At 44.3% G+C, this 25,248-nt stretch overlaps 1 protein-coding gene and 1 long non-coding RNA gene across 4 annotated transcripts; one reads left to right on the forward strand and one right to left on the reverse strand.

The window, feature by feature from the left end:
- The first annotated feature begins 1,042 nt into the window (after positions 1-1,042).
- Positions 1,043-2,439, forward strand: LOC310839322. The gene is made up of 2 exons (XR_014561433.1): positions 1,043-1,685; positions 1,893-2,439. It is a non-coding gene; the product is annotated as an uncharacterized lncRNA (long non-coding RNA).
- A 2,035-nt stretch (positions 2,440-4,474) lies between these two features.
- Positions 4,475-21,103, reverse strand: TMEM100 (transmembrane protein 100). Of its 3 annotated transcripts, XR_014561384.1 has the most exons (5): positions 20,945-21,103; positions 20,745-20,850; positions 11,020-11,204; positions 6,098-7,731; positions 4,475-5,771 (listed from the first exon to the last, which is right to left on the reverse strand). XR_014561384.1 is itself a non-coding variant. In XM_083727874.1 (4 exons), exon 4 carries the CDS (start codon positions 7,664-7,666, stop codon positions 7,262-7,264), a length of 405 nt encoding a protein of 134 aa, XP_083584000.1. In that variant the 5' UTR covers positions 7,667-7,731; positions 11,020-11,204; positions 20,745-20,850; positions 20,945-21,101; the 3' UTR covers positions 6,264-7,261. The 3 variants fall into 3 exon arrangements, 2 of the variants coding, with proteins under 2 accessions (XP_083584000.1, XP_083584001.1); XM_083727874.1 differs by lacking the exon at positions 4,475-5,771 and having other exon boundaries at positions 6,264-7,731; positions 20,945-21,101; XM_083727875.1 differs by lacking the exon at positions 4,475-5,771 and having other exon boundaries at positions 6,264-7,731; positions 20,741-20,850; positions 20,945-21,101.
- Positions 21,104-25,248: the final 4,145 nt, after the last annotated feature.

Genomic DNA, 25,248 nt, shown 5'->3' on the forward strand with positions numbered 1-25,248 from the left:
AGTGGAGTCTGTAACCTGAAGCATCTGTAACCCGAGGTACCACTATAGATAAATAGGTACCACTGCAGTGGGAAGGTAAATGGCGTTTCCGTGCACTCTGGTTTTCGTCACGGTGATCTGTTGTGCCAATAGTGGTTTAGTCATGCTGGCCCCATGACCCGGAAAGCTGTCTGTGGACTAACGCCAGCTCCCTAGGCCTGAAAGCAAGATGAGCGCCACAACCCCATAGTCGCCTTTGGCTGGACTTAACCGTCCAGGGGTCCTTTACCTTACCCCATATGCATGCACACACAGAGAGACGCAAAACTCTCCTCCTCAAATGATTAATTATCACCACCGCCATAATCATCCTTGATTTATTAATAGCTAAACAACTGTCTCAAGGTAATCTGCACACGAGGTTATTAAATGCCAGTCAACTAAAAAGGGCAGTTTCTCGCCACCTTGCCATGTGCAGTCATGTCTCGTGAAAGAGGTTTAGGAAATTTTTGGAGCCTCACAAGGCAATCGTGGAATGAGGTCCACATCCTGGACAAGCTTGGCTGTATCATATCAACATCAGCACAACTCCCCCCCCCCCACACTAAGTAAAAGAAGGCACTTTTTACCACCCAACCCCACCCTCTCTTCTCCCCCAAACCTATACAGTGGTACCTCTGGTTACATACTTAATTTGTTCTGGAGGTCCATTCTTAACCTGAAACTGTTCTTAACCTGAAGCACCACTTTAGCTAATGGGGCCTCCCACTGCTGCTGTACCACTGCGACACGATTTCTGAAACAAAGTTCTTAACCCGAGGTAATATTTCTGGGTTAGCAGAGTCTGTAACCTGAAACATATGTAATCTGAAGCGTATTTAACCCGAGGTACCACTGTACTGTATACACCCGTAAAGTCTCACATTGAATGAACTGATCTACAGAAACGACTCTATGATCGGGGTGCGGGTAAGAGACAGTGTACGTAGTTTTGTAACCTAAAAAAACTGAAATAAAAAATATTTTTGTTTTAAAAAAACCTGTGTCAGTTGGAGCGGGGGTGGGGGGTAGGGCTAATGTCAGTCTCCCAACTGAGTTTTCAGTGCATCTAAACTCAAAATATGACCAAAGCAGGTTGCTGCACTAAGTAAATGACTAGGTGGTAGGGGCACAGCGTTGGAAGATATCCTTTTTATTTCCCATGCTGAAACCTGCTAAATGCTGTCCCTTCGGCAACAGATCGGCTTGCGGAGTCTTGCTGATGTTAATCACTTTCCACGCTACGAACGGGAGGGATGTTTATTTTTAATCCACCTGTTCAATTATTTGTCATTGCTACGGGCCCCGTTAATTGTCGCTCCGTGCAAAGGCTTTATATTGTAAGAGGACACCCCCTAATATTTTTAATGACCTTAAGCAAAGTGATTGACACACGATACCCGTGTCAGATGTTTGGTGACGCAATATGTTCCCCTAGTAGCAGGAAACTTCCTGCCGTGATTAAGTCTGAGCTATGAAAAGTGCTAAAATGTGTGGTCAGCTTTCCTCTGATGCAAGCGATTTTATTATAGCGTCTGGTAACAGCGGAGTGTAGCAACACAAATACTGACTCTAAACATCCCCTCCCATAGGTATCGCCTGCTCTATTTAAATCACAGCTTCCACTTTACAAGGCCAGGGATCTCAGCTATGAGGGGTATATACGTGTGGGTATATGGATTTTTAAAATAAGCTTGAACAGTGCTGCGCAAGGGATAAGGGGATATTCTGCATTTCGTTATTATAAAATAGCATCAGAACACCTCTGGTTGTGGGAAGCAGGGTTCCCCCCCCCCCAGTAGGAACTCAGGGGAACTGAATTCCCTTACCTTTTAAAAAAATAATTTTTTGTTTGTTTGCGGGGACTGGAACAGATATACACCCAATGCCTGAGCTGAAAATCCGTCTATATCTGTAAATGATTCTTCAACATCAACTGGTCATGTTGTGCAGATGCCTGATGATCATCTTCCAAAGCAACTACTCTATTCCGAACAAAAAATTGGAAAGCGTAATGCTGGTGGTCAACAAAAGAGGTTCAAAGACTCTCTCAAGGCAAATTCTTAAAAATGTAGTATAAACATCGACAATTGGGAAACACTGGTCTGCGAGTGCTCCAACTGGAGAACAGCCTTGACCAAGGGTGCCATGGGCTTTGAAGACACTCAAACTCAGGATGCAAGGGAGAAACGTGCTAAGAGGAAGGCATGCTTGGCAAACCCTCACCGTGATCAACTCCCGTCTGGAAACCAACGTCCCCACTGTGGAAGGATGTGTGGATCCAGAATTGGCCTCCACAGTCACTTACGGACTCACTGCTAAAACCGTGTTCATGGAAGACAATCTTACTTGGCTACGGGTGATCGCCAAAGAAGAAGAAGAATATCTGTAATCAATAAAGTTGTGGTCATTTCTAATCTAGATCATTGTTTGCTTGAGTTTATTAAACACATCTTATGTTTAGCCGCTGCCTGGGGGTTGGGGTGGGGGTGGCACCGCGTAAGACCTACACTGGCTCCCAGTATGTTTCTGAGCACAATTCAAAGTGTTGGTGCTGACCTTTAAAGCCCTAAATGGCCTCAGTCCAGTATGCCTGAAGGAGCATCTCCACCCCCATCGTTCTGCCCGGACGCTGAGGTCCAGTGCTGAGGGCCATCTGGCGGTTCCCTCGCTGCGAGAAGCAAGTTACAGGGAACCAGGCAGAGGGCCTTCTTGGTAGTGGCACCCGCCCTGTGGAACGCCCTCCCATCAGTTGTCAAAGAGAAAAACAACTACCAGACTTTTAGAAGACATCTGAAGGCAGCCCTGTTTAGGGAAGCTTTTAATGTTTAATAGATTATTGCATTTTAATATTCTGTTGAAAGCCGCTCAGAGTGGCTGGGGAAACCCAGCCAGATGGGCGGGGGATAAATAATATGTTGTTGTTGTTGGGGGATAAATAATATGTTGTTTTTGTTGTTGTTGTTGTTGGATAAATAATATGTTGTTGTTGTTGTTGTTGTTGTTAGGCCCGCAATAAATGAACAAATGAACAAACAAACTTGGTGGTGAGTTCCCCCACTTTTTTTTTCTCAGAAGAAAGGCACTGTTGGGAAGCAATATATAAACATAAACTAGCTATTTGTGCAATGATGGGCTTCAGGGTTTCATTTATTTGGAAGAAGTGAGTAACAATCAGGGGCATATGCTTTGGGGCATGGTTTTGAAACTTGGTCAATGCACAGCAAGACAGTATTATGTGTGCAATCATTTGAAGGCTGCAATCCTGTGCACACTTACCTAGGAGGAAGCCCTATTGGAAAAAGTAGGGTTTCCTCCTATTCCGCAGAGGATTGGACCACAATCATGTTTCTATCCAAGAGAGTGCTTTAAAATCATCAACAATGTGACAGCAAAATCTCCATGTCTGTACCCTTTAAATGTAAGAACCCTATACCATTTCTACCTTGTTTTCTATCATGTAAGATGCCACAACACAAATCAAAGGCACTTCCTTCAAATTTATAATATGTAATTTATAATATATAATCTACATATTAAATTGAGCTCCATCCTCAAGCAATTCCCCATTGAAAACAGCCTATAAGCTACCAACCACTGTCACATCCTTTGACAGTGAGTTGCATGAATGAGTTACAGAAGATAAGGGTCAGCGTTTAAAGGTGCAAAAAGAAAGTTATCCATAGCTTAAGAAGCGCTCAGGCCTTCATAGCCTGTGAACATTCCACCCCATCTTAAATTGATAATAATATCTCTGGACTTTTGGTCAGCTTTAACCCAGTGATTTCTGTTATCTTCTTAAACACCATTTCCCAGAAAAATTGTACATATTTACACCCCCACCACATGTGAACATAATTCCTCGCTATGAAGGACTTGCTCACAAATTTATTGACAGATCCATGGATTAGGATAGCTAGGAGGTGGAAGGGGCAAGCAGGATATAAAATGGAAGAATGGTATAAAGAGGTGTGGGATATAGCTATTAATGATAGATTAACATGTGCCATTAAGGTAAGATTGGGAATATTCAGGAGAAACGATTTCAAAGAGATACGGAAGGTGTTTGTAGAATTTGTACTGTAAAAACAGAAAGGGTCAAACCATCGTAAGAGGTGTTGAAATTTTGGGAGGTTGGATAGTTACAATGGAATGGTCGCAGGGGCGGGGTGCACATTTTGATTCTTATTTATTTGTGATTATTACTCTGTCAAAATAATAAATAAATAATAAAAAAGAAGCGCTCAGGCATGGATAAATACCCTACCCTACCTTTGATGTGCTTTGACCAATGCCAACTAACTGTCCTGGATGGCACTGTGATTCCTCTCCTGTGTGAGATGCAGCCATCCAATTCAATGGAGCTGGGATGAGCATCACAAAGAAAATCCACCTATTTGCAGAGATTGTCTTTGATGGACCGGGGCAAAAAGCTTCAGAACAGGATGCAAAGGACTAGGTTCTCTAATGCTTTAGCAGCAGAGATGGTTTATTATTTTAAAATGGAGGGTACAATTTTTAGAAACCATTTTTTTTATATCAAAACCACCCAAAGTGCTAAGTATGACAGTGTTATAATAGTTAACTTACAAAAAAAAAAGGTCACTTTTAAAAAAAGCTATAAACATACCTTTCTGCTTACTTCAGGCTAATAAGTACAGAGAGAGCACCCTGTATCTAAGCAATAGCAACCCTTCCCATAAAATAATCATTAAAAAAGAAAAGAAAATCAATATTACTCTTTACAAAGTACCACAGAGAAACGTCACGGGAACAAAATGGAGAGCCAAGCTGATACCCAAGAACCGGGCTGATGCAGCTATCACAGTTCCTTGGAGAGGGGCGAGGAGCCCCAACTCTACATATGTAAGTCAAAGCCATGTATGACAGTTTTCCTAACCTGCTGCAATCCAGGTGTTGCTGGACTCCAAGTCCCATCATCCCTAGCGATTGGCCATGCTGGCTGGAGCTGCGGGGAGTCCAACACCATCTAGAGGGCAACATGTCGGAGGGAAAAGCTGGTCCATAGGCTTGTCGTCTGTTGAAAAACAGTGCTAAGGAGCAGGTCCCTGGAACCATTGGGTCACATCCTTGATTTTTCTTGATATTCTTCTCCAATACAGTGGTACCTCTGGTTACGTACTTAATTCGTTCCGGAGGCCCGTTCTTAACCTGAAACTGTTCTTAACCTGAAGCACCACTTTAGCTAATGGGGCCTCCTGCTGCTGCCAGAGCACGATTTCTGTTCTCATCCTGAAGCAAAGTTCTTAACCCGAGGTACTATTTCTGGGTTAGCGGAATCTGTAACCTGAAGCGTATGTAACCTGAAGCGTATGTAACCCGAGGTACCACTGTATTGTCCAAATATTTGCTACATACCCTGCAACATTTCTCCGATGAAAATAGGGACATCCTATTGCATACCCTCCAAAGTATCTCCGATGAAAATGGGGACGGTCCAGTGCTATTTTTCTAGAAAAAGAGGTGCCAGAACTCACCGTGAATGCCTCTCTTGTTCTCTTACATAACGGCCACGGTGCCCACCAGAGAGGTGCCGGAATTGAGTTCCGGCTGGAAAAGCAAACAAACCCTGGGGACGTCCTATTCCATACCCTGCAACATTTCTCTGATGAAAATAAGGGTGTCTGTCCTAAGGAAAAGTGGGATGTCCCAGGATTAAATCAAAAACCAGGACAGCTTCTGTAGATCTGTGACTGTCCCTGAAAAATTAGGGACACTTGGCGGGTCTGTTGCTATTACAGTGGTGCCTCGCAAGACGAAATTAATCCGTTCCGTGAGGCTCTTCGTATAGCGGTTTTTCCGTCTTGCGAAGCAAGCCCATTGACAGCTTAGCGGATTAGCGCTATTAGCGGTTTAGCGGCTTTTAGCGGATCAGCTGATAAGCGGCTTAGCGGCTTAGGAAAAGGGAAAAAAGGGGGGGACCCACAGGAACTCGCAAGACATTTCGTCTTGCGAAGCAAGCCCATAGGGAAATTCGTTTTGCGAAGCGCCTCCAAAACAGAAAACCCTTTCGTCTAGCGGGTTTTCCGTCTTGCGAGGCATTCATCTTGCGGGGCACCACTGTACCTTGGGTGGCAGGTAGTGTCTTTTTGGAGCGGGGAGAAGGGAGAGTTGCAGGCAGAGGAGTTTTCCTTACCTTGGAAAGAAGAAAGTGCTTTCCTGAGCGACGGCAGGGAGGACAATTTTCAACAGCCAAAGCAAAGAAACTTGGATTTAACATGGCATGCTGCGCAACTTTTTTATTTCATCCGGAAGAAACACCAGAGCTGGGGGACTTATCTACCTCCAGCTGCTTTGGGGCTACAACTCCCATCATCCCTGAACATTGGTCATGCTGTCTGGGGCTGATGGGATGTGGAGTCTTGTAACATCTGGAGGTCCACGCAGGTTGCCTACCCCTGATTTGCAGAATGCACAGGAATTCCCGGAACAAAGGAATGATAGCTACTTTTTCTAGCAGAATTTGAAGCACAGAGGCAGCTGTTGGAGGGGGATTTGACCCTTTCCCTGCCAACTCCACATAAGATGCAGCCATGGTCCCTTCCAAATTTATGGCAGGTCAACACTGACAGGTTAAATAGCCTCTGGAGGAAGGGCAGGCTATAAATTTAATAATGAATGAATAAAACTGTCTGTACACCTTGTCCCAAGTTTTTAAGACAGTCCTTCTCAGGAAAGGATAATCAAACCAGACTTCTCTTCACATGCAGACACATGAAACATGTTAATTCTACCACAAATCAGAGAACCGGCCATTGTGGGTTACCTGGCTTCTGTCAATTTTTCAGACATGCATTACCAGCTTCCCGCAGCTAACTTTGACCAGATTACATTTTCCCATCTGGGCCTTCTTACTTGGGTGCTTGGCCACAATTGCACTACAAAATGGAGGGCAACTCCCTCCCACCCCTCAAAGAATGAAAACAATAACATTTGACCGTTGTGATGCAAGTTGGGTAACTGAAAGACAGAAGTCAGCTGAAAGAGAAGAGGAGGACAAAAACCCAACGCAAAACACCGAACCTAGTGCATCTTGAAGCACGCTTGCGATTAAACAGATACCAAGGACTCCTGAGCTGTTAAGCGTGTTTTAGCTCCTATTTTTAATAAATCCGATTCAGCCATTAATAAAATCCTGCAGCCCAACTGCAAATAAATAGGCTCGTCCGTTCCGCGATCCATCTCTCACCCCATCCCTATTCGCTTGCAGTTTTGTTCTGTTCTAAGCAAACAGGCTCCTCTGATTTGCCACTAGAGTCGTCTGGCTTTCTCGCCTCTTTGTTTTCTTGCTCTTCTGTCGGATTTTCCAGCACAACGCACTCAACGCCAGCAAAAGGAGTCCGGAGGACAGTATGACCAGCCCAAGCACGGAGATGATGGATCCATGGGAATTGAAGCTGTACGCCACCGCTGTGACCACCACCCCGGCGATGAGGATCACCACCCCAAACGGGATCGTGCAGCGGTAGCAGGAGAGTTCGGCTCCCCCCGTGGCGGCTGTCAGTCGGCACTCGCTCACCAGAGGCACGGCTGTCACCCTGCAGTCATTGTTGTTGCACTTTTCCAGCGTTGCACACTGAGGACATTTGGAACTTCCCAAGATCTCTTTGATGGGCTCGTCGGTCATCTTGCAACTTCTGGTTGGATTTTGCACGGCTGGAGATAGACCGGGTGCTGTTGAAAACGTTTCAGCTGTGGAAAGGGGGGCGGAAACATTGGAATGGGTGAGTGTTTGAGGGTGGATTTTAGAATGATTCACCCAGACAAGAGGGTGAAACTTTGGAATTTCTTCTCTCTGTAGGCTCAACCGCCAATCACAAAGGCTATGCACACACTAGCAACTTGAAATGGTGAAGTACGGTCATTTAATTCACTGAAATTGTAAGTGCTTGCATGCATTACTATGTGCTCAAATTTGTTTGGCAACTGAATTCTAGAGAGTTCTCTAGTAGTCCTCATGGGATTGGCTAACATTGATCACATGGGACCATCTAGTGAAGGAGAGACGCCATTTTATGTGAAGCAAGATGACTGTGTTCTAGATTCCACTGTGAACACTGCTAAGTTGCATAGTGTGAGTGCTTCTTCTCGGTTTGAAAGAGAGTGAAGCTGCAGGAGAAAGTAAAAGAGGAAATCTCTCATAGGAGCTGCAAGGCATGGCCTAACTGAGATACAGAAGACTGAGTGCTGAGCTCTGGAAAGGAAGGAAAACATGGTTGTTTAGAAGCTAGACGAAGAGACTTGTAAGCCCATGCTTGGATGAGCATGTGACTATAAATATTATGTTTTAATTCATCTAGAACAGGCATAGGCAAACTTGGCCCTCCAGATGTTTTGGGACTACCACTCCTATCATCGATGACCGCTGGTCCTGTTAGCTAGGTATGATAGGAGTTGTAGTCCCAAAACATGGAGGGCCAAGTTTGCCTATGCCTGATCTAGAACGATAAGTTTCTGCAAGTTAAGTTTTTGAAAGTCTGGACATTGGTTCAATTCATTTTTGCTACCCTTAATTCAACAGAAATGCAGAGAGGTTGTGTTTCGAGTTGCACTTTTATGTTGATGTACATAGCAGCGGGTTGGATGTCTCCACCCAATTGCTATAGACCTCAGCTTAACCGCAGCTTACTTATTGAATCAAATAGAAGCTGGTTTGATTTGAGGGCTGGTTTGATCAAACAGCAATATTTCTCAAGAAACCACAGGATAAATACGGATTGTGGCTAACATCCTGTGTCCACAGCTTCAAACACTGTGGGTGTCCCACTGGAGCCAGAGCTCTGTGAAGAAGAACACTGGGCAGGCACCCTTCACAGGGAACGATGGCTCCCAGCAAAAAAAAAATAAAACCAAACCCAAAGGTTTTCTATCACTTATCCCTCCATGATGGAAAGGAATCGCCAAGAATGAGGCTATATGAGAGTCAGACCTGCAGCCGCCTCATTATATCAACTAGCTCACACTTGCAGTGCCATGAAAGCAGCATTCCCCATTATGTAGCTATAACATTACAGGTCTTGAACATGGGGCAGTTCAGTCAGCAGAGCATGAGATTCTTGATTTCAGGGTTGTGGGTTTGAGCCCCATATTGAGGTAAATATTCCTGCACTGCAAGAGGGCTGGTCCCTTCCAGATCTACAATTCTATGGTTCTACGACAGCAGTGCTGAGGGATGAGAGACCATGCAAAAAAGGGGGGAGCGGCTTCCTTGGCATAGGAAAGAATGTAGGAAATGCACTTGAAAGGGGATGCTCAACTACTGCAATGTGCTCCACGTGGGGCTACCTTTGAAGGTGATCCGAAAACCACAACTAATCCAGAATGTGGCAGCTAGATTGGTGCCTGGGAGTGGCCGCCGAGAACACATAACACCAGTCCTTAAAGACGTACATTGACTCCCAGTACGCTACCAAGTACAATTCAAAGTGTTGGTGCTGACCTTTAAAGCCCTAAACGGCCTCAGCCCTGTATACCTGATGAAGCGTCTTCACTCCCCTTGTTCATCCTGGACACTGAGGTCCAGCGCTGAGGGCCTTCTGGCGGTCCCCTCATTGTGAGAAGTGAGGTTACAGGGAACCAAGCAGAGGGCCTTCTCGGTAGTGGCGCCTGCCCTGTGGAATGTCCTCCCATCAGAAGTCAAGAAATAAACAACGATCTGACTTTTAGAAGACATCTGAAGGCAGCCCTGTTTAGGGAAGTTTTTAATGATTGAAGTTTTATTCTGTTTTTAGTGTTCTGTTGAGAGCCGCCCAGAGTGGCTGGGGAAACCCAGCCAGATGGGTGGAGAATAAATAATATATTATTATTATTATTATTATTATTATTATTATTATTATTATGACTGCTACTGCTACTACTACTACTACTACTACTACTAGTGGAGCTATCCAGGCATGGATGCAACATATAAAGGGCACCTAGAGGTTGCCCATCTGATTCTTCAATAGATACATCTCTTGGAAATCGTTTTATGGTAGGGATGCCCAAATTGTGGCATAGGTGCCACAAGTCTACGTAGCTTAAAAGGGTCTGTGGGCTTAGCTTTGTCACAGAACTAGACCTATAGATTCCTGCGTATCTTTCCAGAGTTACAGCTCAGGAGGCTAGAGGCATCTCAGAACAGAATTGCTTTGGAGTTCCACATATAATTCTGGTGGCAGTGACCCAGTAGTGCTTTATTATAGGTAAAGGTAACGGTCCAGTTGTGACTGACTCTGGGGTTGTGGCACTCATCTCACTTTATTGGCCAAGGGAGCCGGCGTACAGCTTCCGGGTCATGTAGCCAGCATGACTAAGCAGCTTCTGGCGAACCAGAGCAGCACACGGAAACGCCGTTTACCTTCCTGCCGGAGCAGTACCTATTTATCTACTTGCACTTTGACGTGCTTTCGAACTGCTAGGTTGGCAGGAGCAGGAACCGAGCAACGGGAGCTCACCCCGTCACGGGGATTCGAACCGCCGACCTTCTGATCAGCAAACCCTAGGCTCAGTGGTTTAACCCACCAGTGCTTTATCATACCATCCAACAACAATAGGGATGTCCTATTCCAATAATAATAATAGTAATAATAAGAATAATAATACCTTGCCCATCTTGTACCCTACACCTGTAGGTAAATTCAGTGCACTTACTCCCAGTTAAGTAAGCAGCCCGGGCATCTTTGCAAATGAGAAGGGACAGGGAAATCTGTGTGCTTGTGTTTGGTAAAACTCTGTCTTTCGACTCCAAAGCACACACACCTGCTTTCCTGTCCCTTCTCCTGCTGTTTTGACAACTTTTATTTCCACAAATTGCCCAGGCAGAGGGGGGAAAGGGGACACACAGCACCTATTTGGGATGGCATATTACTTTAGGTAGCTCCAGCTAAGCGAGTGATAGACTTGACCGGGGTTGCCCGCTGTCAACAGAGAGATCCTCCTGTTTGCTTCCAAAATTAAGAAACAGCAGCAACCAACACACCACTACCTGTATCCACCTACCTCATCCATAGGAAGTCCATGACGGCTTGGCTTGGTGAACAAAGAGATAAACTTGAGGGTATGTTCTGGAAATCTTCACTGGGTTTCCCACCACCACCTCTTCTCCCAAACACCAGAAATAAACCGATTTTATGTGGCTTCCTTTTCTTTTTAAAACCAGACAGAGGACCAGATAGAGAGGTGACCTAGGAAGGAAGAAGATGTGATGTTAGAGTTATATAGTTATACGAAGGTACCTTTTACCATATGTGGTGGATGTGCAAAGCAATAAAAAATTTCTAGGAGATGATATATAATGAAATGGAAAAAAAATGTTTAAAATAACTTTTGTTTAAAAACCAGAAGCCTTCTTATTAGTTGCAACAGGTACTGAGATGCCAAAGGATCAGAAAAGACTGTTTATGTATGCAACAACAGCTGCACAGGTGCTATTAGTCCAGAAATAGAAGGAAGAAATAACCCCAACCAGAGAAGAATGGCAAACCAAGTTGATGGACTAGGCTGAAATGGCAAAATTAACTGGGAAGCTTAGAAATCAAGAGGACATTTTTTTTAAAAAAAAAGAGTGGGAAAAGTTTACATTCTATTTACATTGTAAGCAGGTTAAAATGTTAGCAGGATTTTAACCACACTTGTAAACTGATGGACAGCATGGACAATTTGGAAGGATAAAACTTGGATAGTATTGCTACGCAGTTGTAAATATTACCATTAGGACCCATGGAAGGGATAGGGGGAAGTCAGGAGATTCAGAGCAATCTCGATATTTGGATTTTGAATTGTTTCCTGTTGTATGTTTACATTTTCTAAAATCAAACAAAAAATATATATTAAAAAAAGAACTCTATAGTTATATGAACCATTCAACAGCATTCCATGTAAGAAAAGTTCTGTTGCTTCACAGTGGGTAGGAAACACACACTTTAGGATCTCTCCTTCCTCAAATGTGGGGTTCAGGGATTTTCCGTAATAAAATACCACTTTGTGAAGGATTCTCTGGAATCAAATATTGCCAGATCTGCCTCCCCACCCACGGGAATCACCCTGATTCCAGGCTATTTCCAAAACTCAGTAAAACATTTTCCTCTAGAAGTTCATAGAACAGACATCCATAGCTCCACAAGTTCCATTGTTCATGTTGCGTGGCCTGCTATTGCCTTCCTTCTTTATAGAATAAAATAAAATAATAATAAAATAATAATAATAATAATAATTTATTATTTATACCCTGCCCAACTGGCTGGGTTTCCCCAACTACTCTGGGCGGTTTCCAACAGAATATTAAAATACAATAGTCTATTAAAAACTAAAAGCCTCCTGCTTGTCCTGAAGCAAAGTTTTTCACCTGAAGCACTATTTCTGGGTTAGCGGAGTCTGTAACCTGAAGCGCATGTAACCTGAAGATATGTAACCCGAGGTACCACTGTAGTTGCTTTTCTCCTTGACATCTGGTGGAAGGGCATTCCACAGGGCGGGTGCCACTATCGAGAAGACCCTCTGCCTGGTTCCCTGTAACTTGGCTTCTCGCAGCGAGGGAACCACCAGAAGGCCCTCGGAGCTGGACCTCACTGCTCACCATAAAGCTTTCCAAATAATTCTTCCCACAAGCAGCCTTATCTGACAAAGAGATACAGCATGCTTCCAAAAGACTTGTTTATTGAGGGTTCAGCCTGATCTGTTTTCAGGGCAATGAGGCCACGCTGTCTATTTAATAAGAATTCACTCCGATTTGTATGATGACGGCGCTTGAAAGCGAGCGCTAACTCACACTTCCCTGAGCACACCTCCACTGTGCAAAAATCTGATTTTTTGAGGGGAGTAGCAACAGCTTGGAGGCAATCACTGGGAGAAGAGGGAACACGGGTGATTCCAGCATTGCAGTGGGCTGGACAAGATGGAGTTGGGCCCCTTCCAACTGTACAATTCTATGATTGCCCTTTCCCTAACCACACATCCCTGCAGTAGTTGGAATAAAAGGTTCGTATTTCCCTCTGTGCAGGAAGAAGCCCAGCACAGGAGTAGGACTGGGAGATATCTACTTATCAACATAGCAATGTATCACCAGCTAAACATTGTGATATACGGATATATCACTTTGTCTGAAATAAGGATGGAATTATGTAGAGGCGAACACAAACCCATTATGAATTTTTTTTTTCTTTCCGCATCCATGCCCCATTTAGTGGCAGCAGCAGGAAGGTGCAGAAATAACACTGAGAAGGTTATTTTCTTTTTAAGTTACTGAAAATAAATGTGGCATTCTGTTGCTGCAGAAGACCAAGTGCCCCTATTTTCCAGGGAGAGTCCCAGAGTTACAGAAGCTGTCCCAGTTTCTGATTTGATCCTGAAATGTTCTGCTTTTCCTTAGGACATCCCTATTTTCATCAGAGAAACGTTGGCAAGTATGGAGCTATGCCATCCACAAGCCAAGGAGATTAGTAATTATACAACCTTTAGAAGACATCTGAAGGTAGCCCTGTATAGGGACATTGTTTAATGTGTTATTATGTTTTTATATATGTTGGAAGCCGCCCAGTCAGATGGGTGGTGTATAAGTAATAAAATTATTATTACTATTATGGAATAGGACGTCCTTATTTTCATCGGAGAAATGTTGGAGGGTCTGCTGCAGAAGAAAAGAGCTTGTTTTAATGCAGAAATGCAATTATCGTAGAATGGGATAAGCAACGCTTGAAAACATTGTTGCCTGTTGAAATACAGATTATAGTTTCAAGGATGACTTGGCCACAGATATTTCCCATCCTTGGTCAGAGAAATCCCTGAGGTAGTGCTGGAAGAAGCACAGCACTAAAGTTAGATTGCATGGGTCCTCCACAGATTGTGTCTAGAATACAAACACACACACACACACAGACACACACAATCATGAAAAAACATTCATTCCTAACAAACACCCCAGCCCTAAGCCATGCCCCATTGGGTGGCAGTTTAGGAGAAGACCCTGTTTAAATGCAACATGTTTAAGAGATTCCTTCAGCCACCTGCGCTTTGACGAGCCAGAACTCAGGGCAGACACTTTTCCGTGACACATCTCAGCCAAGAGAGAGCCAAAGCGATTGTCAACAGGAGCAACAGCTGTGAAACCGCCAGGCAGCCGGGTTAACCTTCTGAACCAGCAAAAGATTTGTTACTAAGCTTACTCGACATTCCTTTGGTACGCATGTGTGGTTCCGAGGGATTGTTAGGGCCATTTCAACACGGCAGCTGGCGCAAGCTGGAAAGGTGTGGGATATTCAAGAGGAAGAGCAACATTCAGCGCCGTGACCGTTAGTAGCTCAGTGGCAGAGCCTCTGTTTGGCAGGCAGAAGGTCCCGATCCCTGGCAACTCGAGGTAGGGCTGGGAGTGACTCCTGCCTGAAACCCCAGACAGCTACTACCAGTCAGTCAGTGTACACATGACTGATGAACTAGTGGTTCTGATATACAGTGGTACCTTGGTTCTCAAACGTCTTGGTACTCAAACAACTTGGAACCCAAACACTGCAAACCTGGAAAGTAAGTGTTCTGGTTTGCGAACTTTTTTTTGGAAGCTGAGTGTGCTCCGTTTTGAGTGTTACGCTTCCGTTTTGAGTGTTACACTGAGGTCTGTCTGTTTTTGCTATTTATTTTGTGTTTTTGCGGCTCTCTTTTTTGTGTGACTGTGTGGAACCCAGTTCAGCTACTGATTGATTGATTGTGTGTGTGACTGAAGTACATTGTTTATTGCTTTCATTTTATGGATCAATAGTCTCGCTGGATAGCAAAATTAATGTTATATTGCTGTTTTAGGGGTTGTTTTTAAAAATCTGTAATGGATTAATCCATTTTGCATTACTTTCTATGGGAAAGCGCACCTTGGTTTTGGAACGCTTTGGTTTGAGAATGGACTTCCGGAATGGATTAAGTTTGAGAACCAAGGTACCACTGTAAAGCAAATCCCCATGTTCCTAGCACACATGATACGTCCCAAAGGAGCAGCCTTAATAGTGGTCATTGGAGGAAAACATTAATCTGTCCTTCCTTTCCCATTGTGGTTCTCGAAACTGCACAGCTGAATTGTCTACGAGAGCTTAAATAACTGAAATAGTAGTGCAAAATGGGCCTCCTTTATTCCGCTAGGTCGTGTTTCTTTTATTTTGCTGAGTCATGTTTCCTCGCTCTGCTCCAGCAATTCATCCTGGCAGCCCTGATACACACCTGGATCTTCTATACCCTCCCGGTCTACCCTGTTCAATACAATGGAGGAAGCAGCTGCTTAAGAGGCCCTGAGTTCCTTTCCCAGACAAATCTATGAAATTTAGGGAAGATAAGTTACACCTTTAGGGGAAGGGACTGTATGTAGGTCCAAGACAGAGCACATACAAAAGATCTATCTTAGATTTTCAGTTTTAAAAATCCAGATAGCACCCCAGAGCCTTGCTGCTGGCCAGAATGGAAAATGCTGGACTAAGTGATCCTATTGATGCTTTTGAATTATGGTGCTGGAGGAGACTCTTGAGAGTCCCATGGACTGCAAGAAGATCAAACCTATCCATTCTGAAGGAAATCAGCCCTGAGTGCTCATTGGAAGGACAGATCCTGAAGTTGAGGCTCCAGTACTATGGCCACCTCATGAGAAGAGAAGACTCCCTGGAAAAGACCCTGATGTTGGGAAAGATGGAGAGCACAAGGAGAAGGGGACAACAGAGGACGAGATTGTTGGACACTCTTCTTGAAGCTACCAGCATGAGTTTGACCAAACTGCGGGAGGCAGTGGAAGACAGAAGTGTCTGGCGTGCTCTGGTCCATGGGGTCACGAAGAGTAGGACACGACTAAGCGACTAAACAACAACAACAACGAGTTCTAAATGCAAGTTCGGGATTAGGTACACTGCCATTGACATCCCCGCTCCACGGAGTGCTGTTATGTTCCAAGTAAATGTGTTTAGGATGAGGGTTACCCTTCACCCAACATGCAAACAAAACAAAGCCCTGCTGTGATGCCCCAACCAACGCAAACGAGTCGAGCATGTCAATGAGACACAATCTATTTTCAATCGCAATCAGGGTTTATAGGACAAGACTCTCCCTCTACCTCACAGGCAAGCCAAGTCAAGGGATGATTCAAATACCTACGGAAAGTTCAGCAATCACTTTTTTTAGACTCAGAGGAACTGACTCCCAAGCAGAGATCAGCAGTACACTTTTGGGCTGGCGCACATTTGTGCACATATTCTGTCTTGCGCCACCAAAACATAGGAGTGGCAGACCTGTAAAGATGCCACCCAGCACCCACTTACATGTCCTTGCTAGCAATAGGAGCCATTTGTGCACATGGTGCACCATTCAGTTCCTGCCAGCCACAGGACTTTGGAGCAGCCATTGGTCACACCCACACTAGACATCTAAGCACTCTTATACCCAGGGCAAACATGTTGTGAAGAATCCCGTATAAAGTATCCATCTGTCATGGATCAGCCCAGTATACCTGAAGGAGCGTCTCCACCCCCATCATTCAGCCTGGACACTGAGGTCCAGCTCCAAGGGCCTTCTGGCGGTTCCCTCCCTGTGAGAAGCGAAGTTACAGGGAACCAGGCAGAGGGCCTTCTCGGTGGTGGTGCCAGCCCCGTGGAACACCCTCCCTTCAGATGTCAAGGAAAGAAACAACTATCTGACTTTTAGAAGACATCTGAAGGCAGCCCTGTTTAGGGAAGTTTTTAATGTTTGATGTTTTATTCTGTTTTTAATATTCTGTTGGGAGCCACCCATAGTGGCTGAGGAAACCCAGGCAGATGGGATTATTATTATTATTATTATTATTATTATTATTATTATTATTAATGCTTGAGTTGATTGGACTAAATTACCCTTTGGCCTCCCTTCCAACTCTATGATTCTGTGTTTCATAACATGCAACTGCACCTAAGGTCTTGGGAAAACCCACTCAAAGGCAATATAGGACAATATGTCATACGCATGTAACAGACACCATTTCTCCCTCATGTTTCAGAAAGTGAAAATCCAGACAAAAAAGGGTTTTGACCTTTTTGTTTGGCAAAGTTGTTACTTTTGAGGGGGGGAGTTTAGCTTTTGCACAATCCCCCCATGAAGGTACCCTGCCCCCCTGGAAAATCACCCCCCAAAAGCAACATTTCCAATATGTGCTGCCATGAACCCAGGTTTCCCCCATCGTTTTTGCCGCTTTCTGAAAATTCTGCCCAGAGGCCATTTTCGAAGGACGAATCCCGGCTATGTCCGTGAAATTCCGGACCTAGGGCAGCCCTGTTTAAAACCAAGCCGATAGGTGTTTCAATGCATGGGGACGAGGAAACCATATTCTGCTAGCATAAAGGCTGAGATGAAACTGACCAGCCTTGAGGCAAAATGTGAGACACAAGCTGTTGTTTTCAGTTCACTAGCTAGTACAGTGGTACCTTGGGTTACAGACACTTCAGGTTACAGACTCCGCTAACCCAGAAATAGTACCTCGGGTTAAGAACTTTGCTTCAGGATGAGAACAGAAATCACACAGTGGCGGCAGTGGGAGGCCCCATTAGCTAAAGTGGTACCTCATGTTAAGAACAGTTTCAGGTTAAGAACGGATCTCCGGAACGAATTAAGTACGTAACCAGAGGTACCACTGTACAGAAAATCCCAAAAGACAAACGGTTTAAATTGTTTGAGGAGGATGGAGACAAAGCAGAACTGCCAGACAACTCTTTTATCAAGCTTTTGTTCAGATTTGTTTACTAGATGTAGGTGATGTTGTGTCAAATCGGGGTTTTCTAAACTTGGACTACAACTCCCATCATCCCTAGCTAGCAGGACCAGTGGTCAGGGATGATGGGAATTGTAGTCTCAAAACATCTGGAGTCCCAAGTTTGGGAAACCTGGTGTCAAAGGAAGGGTTATCTCATGTTATGAATGCAGTAGGCATTAATGTCATCTCTAGGTGGTGCCGGGAAAGGCAGCACAGAACAGAGATGGGGAATCACTGGTCCTCTAGATGCGGTGAGACTACAGATCCCAGTGTCTCTGAACGTTGGCTCTGCTGGCTGGGGCTTTGGGAAGCTGTAGTCCAGCAAATTCTGGAGGGCCCTGGTGCATACAGAACTTTGCTAGATGAACCAATGGTCTGACTCAGTATAAAACAGCTTCCTGTGTTCCTAGATGTAGACCTAGTCAGTTTGAATGAGACCCAGCTGAAGAACACCAAGCAGAACCAGCATTGAGTACATAGGAGTAAGCACTTTCAAATTTCACCAACTTTATAAGCGGTAATCAACTAGGAATAAAATGGATTTATGCGTCAGGACTGATTCAGGAGAGGTAATATAGAACAGGCGCAAAGGGAGTTAGGACGATAAATATTGCTTTGACATATGCAAGATTGTCACTGACTGCGCATTTCAAGGCATGTCACTCAGATTGTAAGCGCTGTTTAGTTCCATGAGTCTTATTTCCAGGTAAGTGGGAATACAATTACAGCCAACAGCTGCAACCTTAAGCATATTTACTTGGAAGTAATGCCCCACTAATGAAGTAAGAATTTTTTCTTCTGAGAGATTTCAGTCTGAAAAGCACTGTTTTCCTATGTCTGCCACGACACTCCATGTTGGTTCAGAACACGCTTCTCTAATCTATTCAATGTCCTTCTTATGACCACTGTAGTTTCTTCACCCAAGGCCAGAGGCAGAAAATAGTTGGCTTTTCAGAAAGCTGCGGTGGTCCATAAGGCATTCATCTTGTCCCACTGTCATCTCCCGTCAGGAAAGTTTTGCAGATATTTAAATCTCTGCAGAGTTTTACAGACAGGGGTTGTGGCAGGATGATTGTGACCACCAAAATGGATCTAACCTTATGATATTCTGGAGAGGGTAAAGAGTGGGTTCTATCTTCAGCCCCCTTTCAGATTTGCCCTAGTACCATCTAAGCTGTCCCTCCATCACCTGCAAAATCCCTTCTAACCAACCTTTGCTATGCATTCTCAAATGTCAGTTCTCCACAAGAACTGTATGAACTAGACTGCAAGTCTTCTGGGCATTTATGTCTCCTATAATGTGCCCTACATATTCCTGGGGCTACAGAACATTAAATCATCATCAAGAAAATCTGTGGTCACCCCAGAACCTGTTTTCAGGTGTAGCCCTGGGGGTATCTGAAGCACTGAGAAAGTCACTGAGCACATGCAGAGTAAATCTCCATGACTAACTACAACACTCTGCACCTTTGAAAGAATGTGAATTGCCACTTGTGTCCTTGCTCCTCTTTAAAAATACAAAGATCCAGTAAACAATAAGCAACAACAACAACAACAACAACAAGAAGAAGACCCTTGCTGGGTCTTCTTCAGTTTCCTGCAGTTTTAATGCGATCTCATGCAACTTACTCAGAAGTAAGCTTTACCCATGAAACTTACTCCTGACACAGTCTTCATGGGCTTGCAGCCTTAATGCTATAATTAGAGCAGTAGTATTTGTATGGGGAAGGGAGAAGGAGGTTAAATTGCTTTTCCGCTTACTCACTTAAAACACACACACCAATAAATAAAACAGAGACCTGTTGCTTTTTAAGAAAATTGTAACATACAGGAGAGTTTCCATGCCATCTCCCTCGCTCCTTCCTTGGCAACCACAATCCCCTCCCCCCCAAAACACACACACTTTTTGATCATTTGATGTCAGGTGATTTGAGCCACATGTCTACGGGATCAGATCCTTTTGTTGAGCGTAGCCCTGCATACTTGGTTTGCTGGGAGGTGTCCTTGTACACCACAATACAAGCATTAAAAGTAAAAGTTCATGCCCCCCCCCTTTCCCCCTAATCTTAAAAACATAAAATAAAATAAGACCACTCTGGTCCTGTGTGTGCTGCAGGATGAAAACTGCTAAACTGTTAGGACAGTAACATAAGAGAAATGCAAAATATTTAATATATTTCTCAAGGCGACAAGAGACCTGGGTTCAATAATAAGATTCTAATGGGGATTCATAGGGAAAGGGTTTTTACATTTGGTCAGTCTCTCCCTCCTATGGTTCTGGTAGAGAAGCCAGTTCTGAAAACACAGGCTTAGCTCTCCCAGGCGCATTAACTTTTAGGAAATTCTCTTTCGAGGTTCGAATTCAATTATTACAGTAGCAACCATAAGTTCCAGTCCCACGTGTGTCTACTCAGAAGTAAATCCCCTTGTGTTCGATTGGGGCTTACTCTCCAGTAAGTCGCCCTACGTTTGCAATCCTATGCATACTTACCTGGGAGTAAGCCCCGCTGCACACAATGGGACTTACTTCCGAGTAAGCACTGATTGCACTGTTGGAAGCCCAAAAGGGGGAGAGTGTAAGAGGACGAGGAAACCAAGAAATCCTGGAGGGATGGGGGAGGTCTCTTTTCCCCAAGCCATTAAGAAAAGTGCTCGCTGCCCAATTTATCTCTCATTTGAACACTCCACCACCATCGAAGTTTATCACAAGTACATCGTTTCATAAGAAAGAAAGAACGTCGTTTTCTCTTATAGTATCATAGCATGGCATTTTGATATAAAGTCCAGGAAAAGTGAAATTTGGAGTTGGTGCGGGTACTACTACTACTACTAATAATAATAATATATTTATTTATGTATTTATTCCCCACCCATCTGGCTGGGTTTCCCCATCCACTCTAATACTTCCCCCGCTTTTAAGAAGCAGAAAAGGCGAAATACAATAGCAAACGAGGAGCAGGGAGAGAAGGAAAATAAATAGACCCACTTTCAAAAGCTCCGATGCGATGAATATTCTCCCATTCAGCAAATGTTTGGCAGATCTCCGCCGACGCTTCTGGCGCTGGGCTCCCTCCCTCGAGCGCGACCAACAGCTGGAGCAAAAAATAATAATATATATATTAAAAAATGGAACAAAAATAAGAATCAAAAAGGGACAAAATCCAGCCAGCCGTGCGCGCAGCTTACCTTCGCTCGCTCGGAATGCCACTGGGCAGACACTTGTCCGGCAGCGCGAGAAGAAGGTGAAGCAAGGGACCGTAAACAAACTGCTGAGCCGGAGTTTAAAAAAAAGAAGTGGGAGAGAGGAAAAGATCAAGGGACCGGAGACAATTTCACAGGATTAAAGGAAAGTTGTGTGGGAGGGAACAGACGCTCATCATGGGTAGCACTGGCCTGATTGGGGGGCTGCGCAAAAGGGGGAGGCGCCACAGAAGGACGTTTTGCAGTAGAAAAGGAAAATAGATCCTTTGTTTTGTTGCCTGACTCTGAGATAGGGAGGAGAGAGAGAGAGAGAGAGAGAAAGTTCAGAATGGTTCATTTTAGGGGCCCTGCAGAAATGAAGCCGACTCCCCCAGAGGAGGGTGTTTAACATTTAGTTCCGCTGCGTGTGTGTAACCCGTACATTAGAGTACCCTCCAACATTGCTCTGATGGAAATAGGGACAGCCTATACAGTCATAAGGTAAAGGTAAAGGGACCCCTGACCATTAGGTCCAGTTGTGACCGACTCTGGGGTTGCGGCGCTCATCTCGCTTTATTGGCCGAGGGAGCTTGCGTACAGCTTCCGGGTCATGTGGCCAGCATGACTAAGCCGCTTCTAGCGAACCAGAGCAGCGCACAGAAACGCCGTTCACCTTCCCGCCGGAGTGGTACCTATTTATCTACTTGCACTTTGATGTGCTTTTGAACTGCTAGGTGGGCAGGAGCTGGGACCAAGCAACGAGAGCTGACCTTCTGATTGGCAAGTCCTAGGCTCTGTGGTTTAACTCACAGCGCCACCCGCGTCCTGTGGGTCATACCTCGGGATAAATACACTTCAGGTTGAGCGCTTCCAGGTTTCGCCGCTCATGCATGCGCAGTCAAAATGATGTCAAGCGCATGCGCGTAAGCGGTGAAACGTGACCCAAGCACACACGCTGTTGCATCTTGCGTTCCATTCAGGATGCGAACAGGGCTCCGGAACGGATCCCGTTCGCATCCCAAGGTACCACTGTATTATTATTGGGGATGCAGGTCGCACTGTGGGTTAAACCACAGAGCCTAGGACTTGCCGATCAGAAGGTTGGCGGTTCGAATCCCCGCGACGGGTTGAGCTCCCGTTGCTCGGTCCCAGCTCCTGCCAACCCAGCAGTTTGAAATGGCGTTTTCGTGCACTGCTCTGGTTCGCCAGAAGCGGCTTAGTCATGCTGGCCACATGACCTGGAAGCTGTACGCCGGCTCCCTCGGCCAATAAAGTAAGATGAGTGCCGCAACCCCCGAGTCGGCCACGACTGGACCTAATGGTCAGGGGTCCCTTTACCTTTACCTATATTATTATTATTCTCCACCATCTGACGATTGCTCCAACCACTCTGAGCAGCTTTCAACATATATAAAAAACATAATAAAAATAATAACTTATTATTTACACCCTGCCCATCTGGCTGGGTTTCCCCAGCCATTCTGGGCAGCTCCCAACAGAATATTAAAAACAGAATAAAACATCAAACATTAAAAACTTCCCTAAACAGGACTGTCTTCAAAAAGTCAGATAGTTGTTTATTTCCTTGACATCTGACGGTTGGGAGCCACTACCGAGAAGGCCCTCTGCCTGGTTCCCTGTCACCTCACTTCTCACGGGGAGGGAACTGCCAGAAGGCCCTCGGAGCTGGACATCAGTGTCCAGGCTGAACGATGGGGATGGAGATGCTCCTTCAGGTATACTGGGCTAAGGCCATTTAGGGCTTTAAACATCAGCTCCAACACTTTGAATTGTGCTCAGAAAGGTACTGGGAGCCAACATTAAACATTTTTTAAACTTCCATATACAGGGCTGCCTTCAGTTGGCTCTGGGGGTCAGACAATTCCATACCCTCTGATGCTGGTTGCACAAGCTAACCCTGCTACCCGTCAGGCTCCCCACAACACTTACATTCCCAGCTGATATCAGGGCAGAGTTTTACTCAGGTACCAGTGTTTGCAGGTCAGCCTCTGCCAAGTCTTCTTTCTTTGGTGATATCTTGTAGCCGAGTAAGATTGTCTTCCATGAACACAGCCTTTATCAGTGAGTCCGTAAGTGACTGTAGAGGCCAATTCTGGATCCACACGTCCTTCCACAGTCGGGACATAGGTTTCCGGACAAGAGTTGATCATGGTGAAGGTTTGCCAAACAAGCGCTTCCTCTTTCTCCCTTTTGGCCTGAGTTTGAGCGTCTTCAAAGTCCATGACACCTTTGGTAAGTGGGGAAGGATCTTCCCCAGTCAGAGGAGGGGCTATTCTTCCTAATGATCAGTAAGAATCCCATTTATTGTCATTTGAACCAATGAATCAACAGCAAACAACAGCAGCAAGCTCCAAATTTGCTGCAAATCTGTGTGACAGGGCTTCAAATACTTGATGGTTGCTATCATATCTCAGCGGCCTCTTTTCTAGGCTAAACATTCTCTGCTTTTCAGCCTTTTTTCTCTCTTTTTTAATTTTCAAAGATCTTTATTGAAACTTAACATATATACCTAATAACCCAAATTCCCAATGATTCCCTCACATAAAATATCTAAATTACAACAGCTGCATAATTATACACAATTCTAAAACCCAACCCCACCCCTCTACTTCTCTCCACAGCAATTCAACTTCTTTATATTTCTTTCTACCTTTTTTCCCTTGCACTCTTTAATAATTTTTTTTGTTGTTAAATTCTGATTTTTCCTTCTTTCTTTATTGGTTTTGTTATTGCTTACGTTTTTTATTCTAAGCCTATTAACATGTCATTCTTAGAACAATATTTTGACATATAATCTTCGAAATACTTCCACTCCATTCTTAACTTTTGATTTGATTGATATCTTATAATTGAAGTTAATTTTGCCAATTCTATATAGTCTCTTAATTTATAAATCCACTTTTCTTAAAGGGCTCACCATTATTGTCATCAGCATCTAAAAAAGAGAGAAAAAGTTTAGGGGTACTCTCATGTTCCTACTCATATTGAAATACTGCCCCTCAATGAGGCCAAACTTAGATTCACAAAATGTTTAGGGGTATGCATACCCCAGGAAAAAAAATATAGATAGATAGATGATAGATAGATAGATATAGATAGATGATAGATAGATAGATAGATAGATAGATAGATAGATAGATAGATGATAGTTTGCTTCTGCCACACTCTGGATTCTAAGCAGTCCTGTTTTCACTTCATTTCCATCACCACTCACCACCGGAGAAGAAGAAGTTGCTATTAGAAGAAGTTGCGTCAAAAGGGAAAACATGCAATCAGGCTTCTACCCATCTGCTCAGTCGGAAATAAAACTGGTTCCCTCCTTCCTGCCTGACCTGCCATTTTACATAGTGCATTCCAAGTATGTCAGACTCTTCACAATCACACACACTCGTTTGTTTGTTTGTTTGTTTGTTTGTTTTGTATAACGCCCTATATCCATAGGTCTCAGGGCATTTCACAACACAAAGTTACAATATTAAAGCACAAAATTCAGAATATAAATAATCAAATCAATCAACAATACACAGGTATACAAACTAGTAAAAAGCTAGTAAATACAGTGGTACCTCGGGTTACATACGCTTCGGGTTACATACTCCGCTAACCCAGAAATAATACCTTGGGTTAAGAACTTTGCTTCAGGATAAGAACAGAAATCGTGCTCCGGCGGCGCAGCAGCAGCAGGAGGCCCCATTAGCTAAAGTGGTGCTTCAGGTTAAGAACAGTTTCAGGTTAAGAACGGACCTCCGGAATGAATTAAGTACTTAACCTGAGGTACCACTGTAAGTGAATCAAGATTATTATTATTATTATTATTTTTATACTGCTGACCAGGAATACTCTCGGATATCCACTGCTGACCAGGAATACTCTCAGATATCCAACATTTCACTGCCCCATTTGCAGCTGGCAAAATAAAAATTGGGGAGGAACATTTTGGTGAATGGGAGATTTAGGAAAAAATGTGGGTGTTGATAGTAATGGTGCTTCTCTGTATGACTGGTGGTCACTATTTTTTATTTCCCACAAATCCTACAGGAATGATACTAGACCACCACCAACTGCACAGAGGAGCATGGTCCTCAGTGATGAGGGGCTGGGGAACTCTTCCTCTCTAAATTCTGAGCCACAGATTTATTTTTGGGCTCAGCGACAGTGCGTTCAGGGCTCATGTCCGGTATTTTGGGGGCTCTTGGGCAAGCCATTGGACCCCATTAATCTGGAAGACATGGAGCTTGTATCCTCTCACATTACCTCTGGCTTCCTAAGCTGCTCTGAGAAAGATCAGC

This window comes from Podarcis gaigeae (genome assembly GCF_964106915.1).
Source record: "Podarcis gaigeae genome assembly, chromosome: 2".
NCBI lineage: Eukaryota > Metazoa > Chordata > Lepidosauria > Squamata > Lacertidae > Podarcis > Podarcis gaigeae.

What these genes read in the sequence shown, in the direction of transcription:
- TMEM100 (XM_083727874.1), bottom strand. Translation starts at nt 7,666, where the DNA reads ATGACCGACGAGCCCATCAAAGAGATCTTGGGAAGTTCCAAATGTCCT.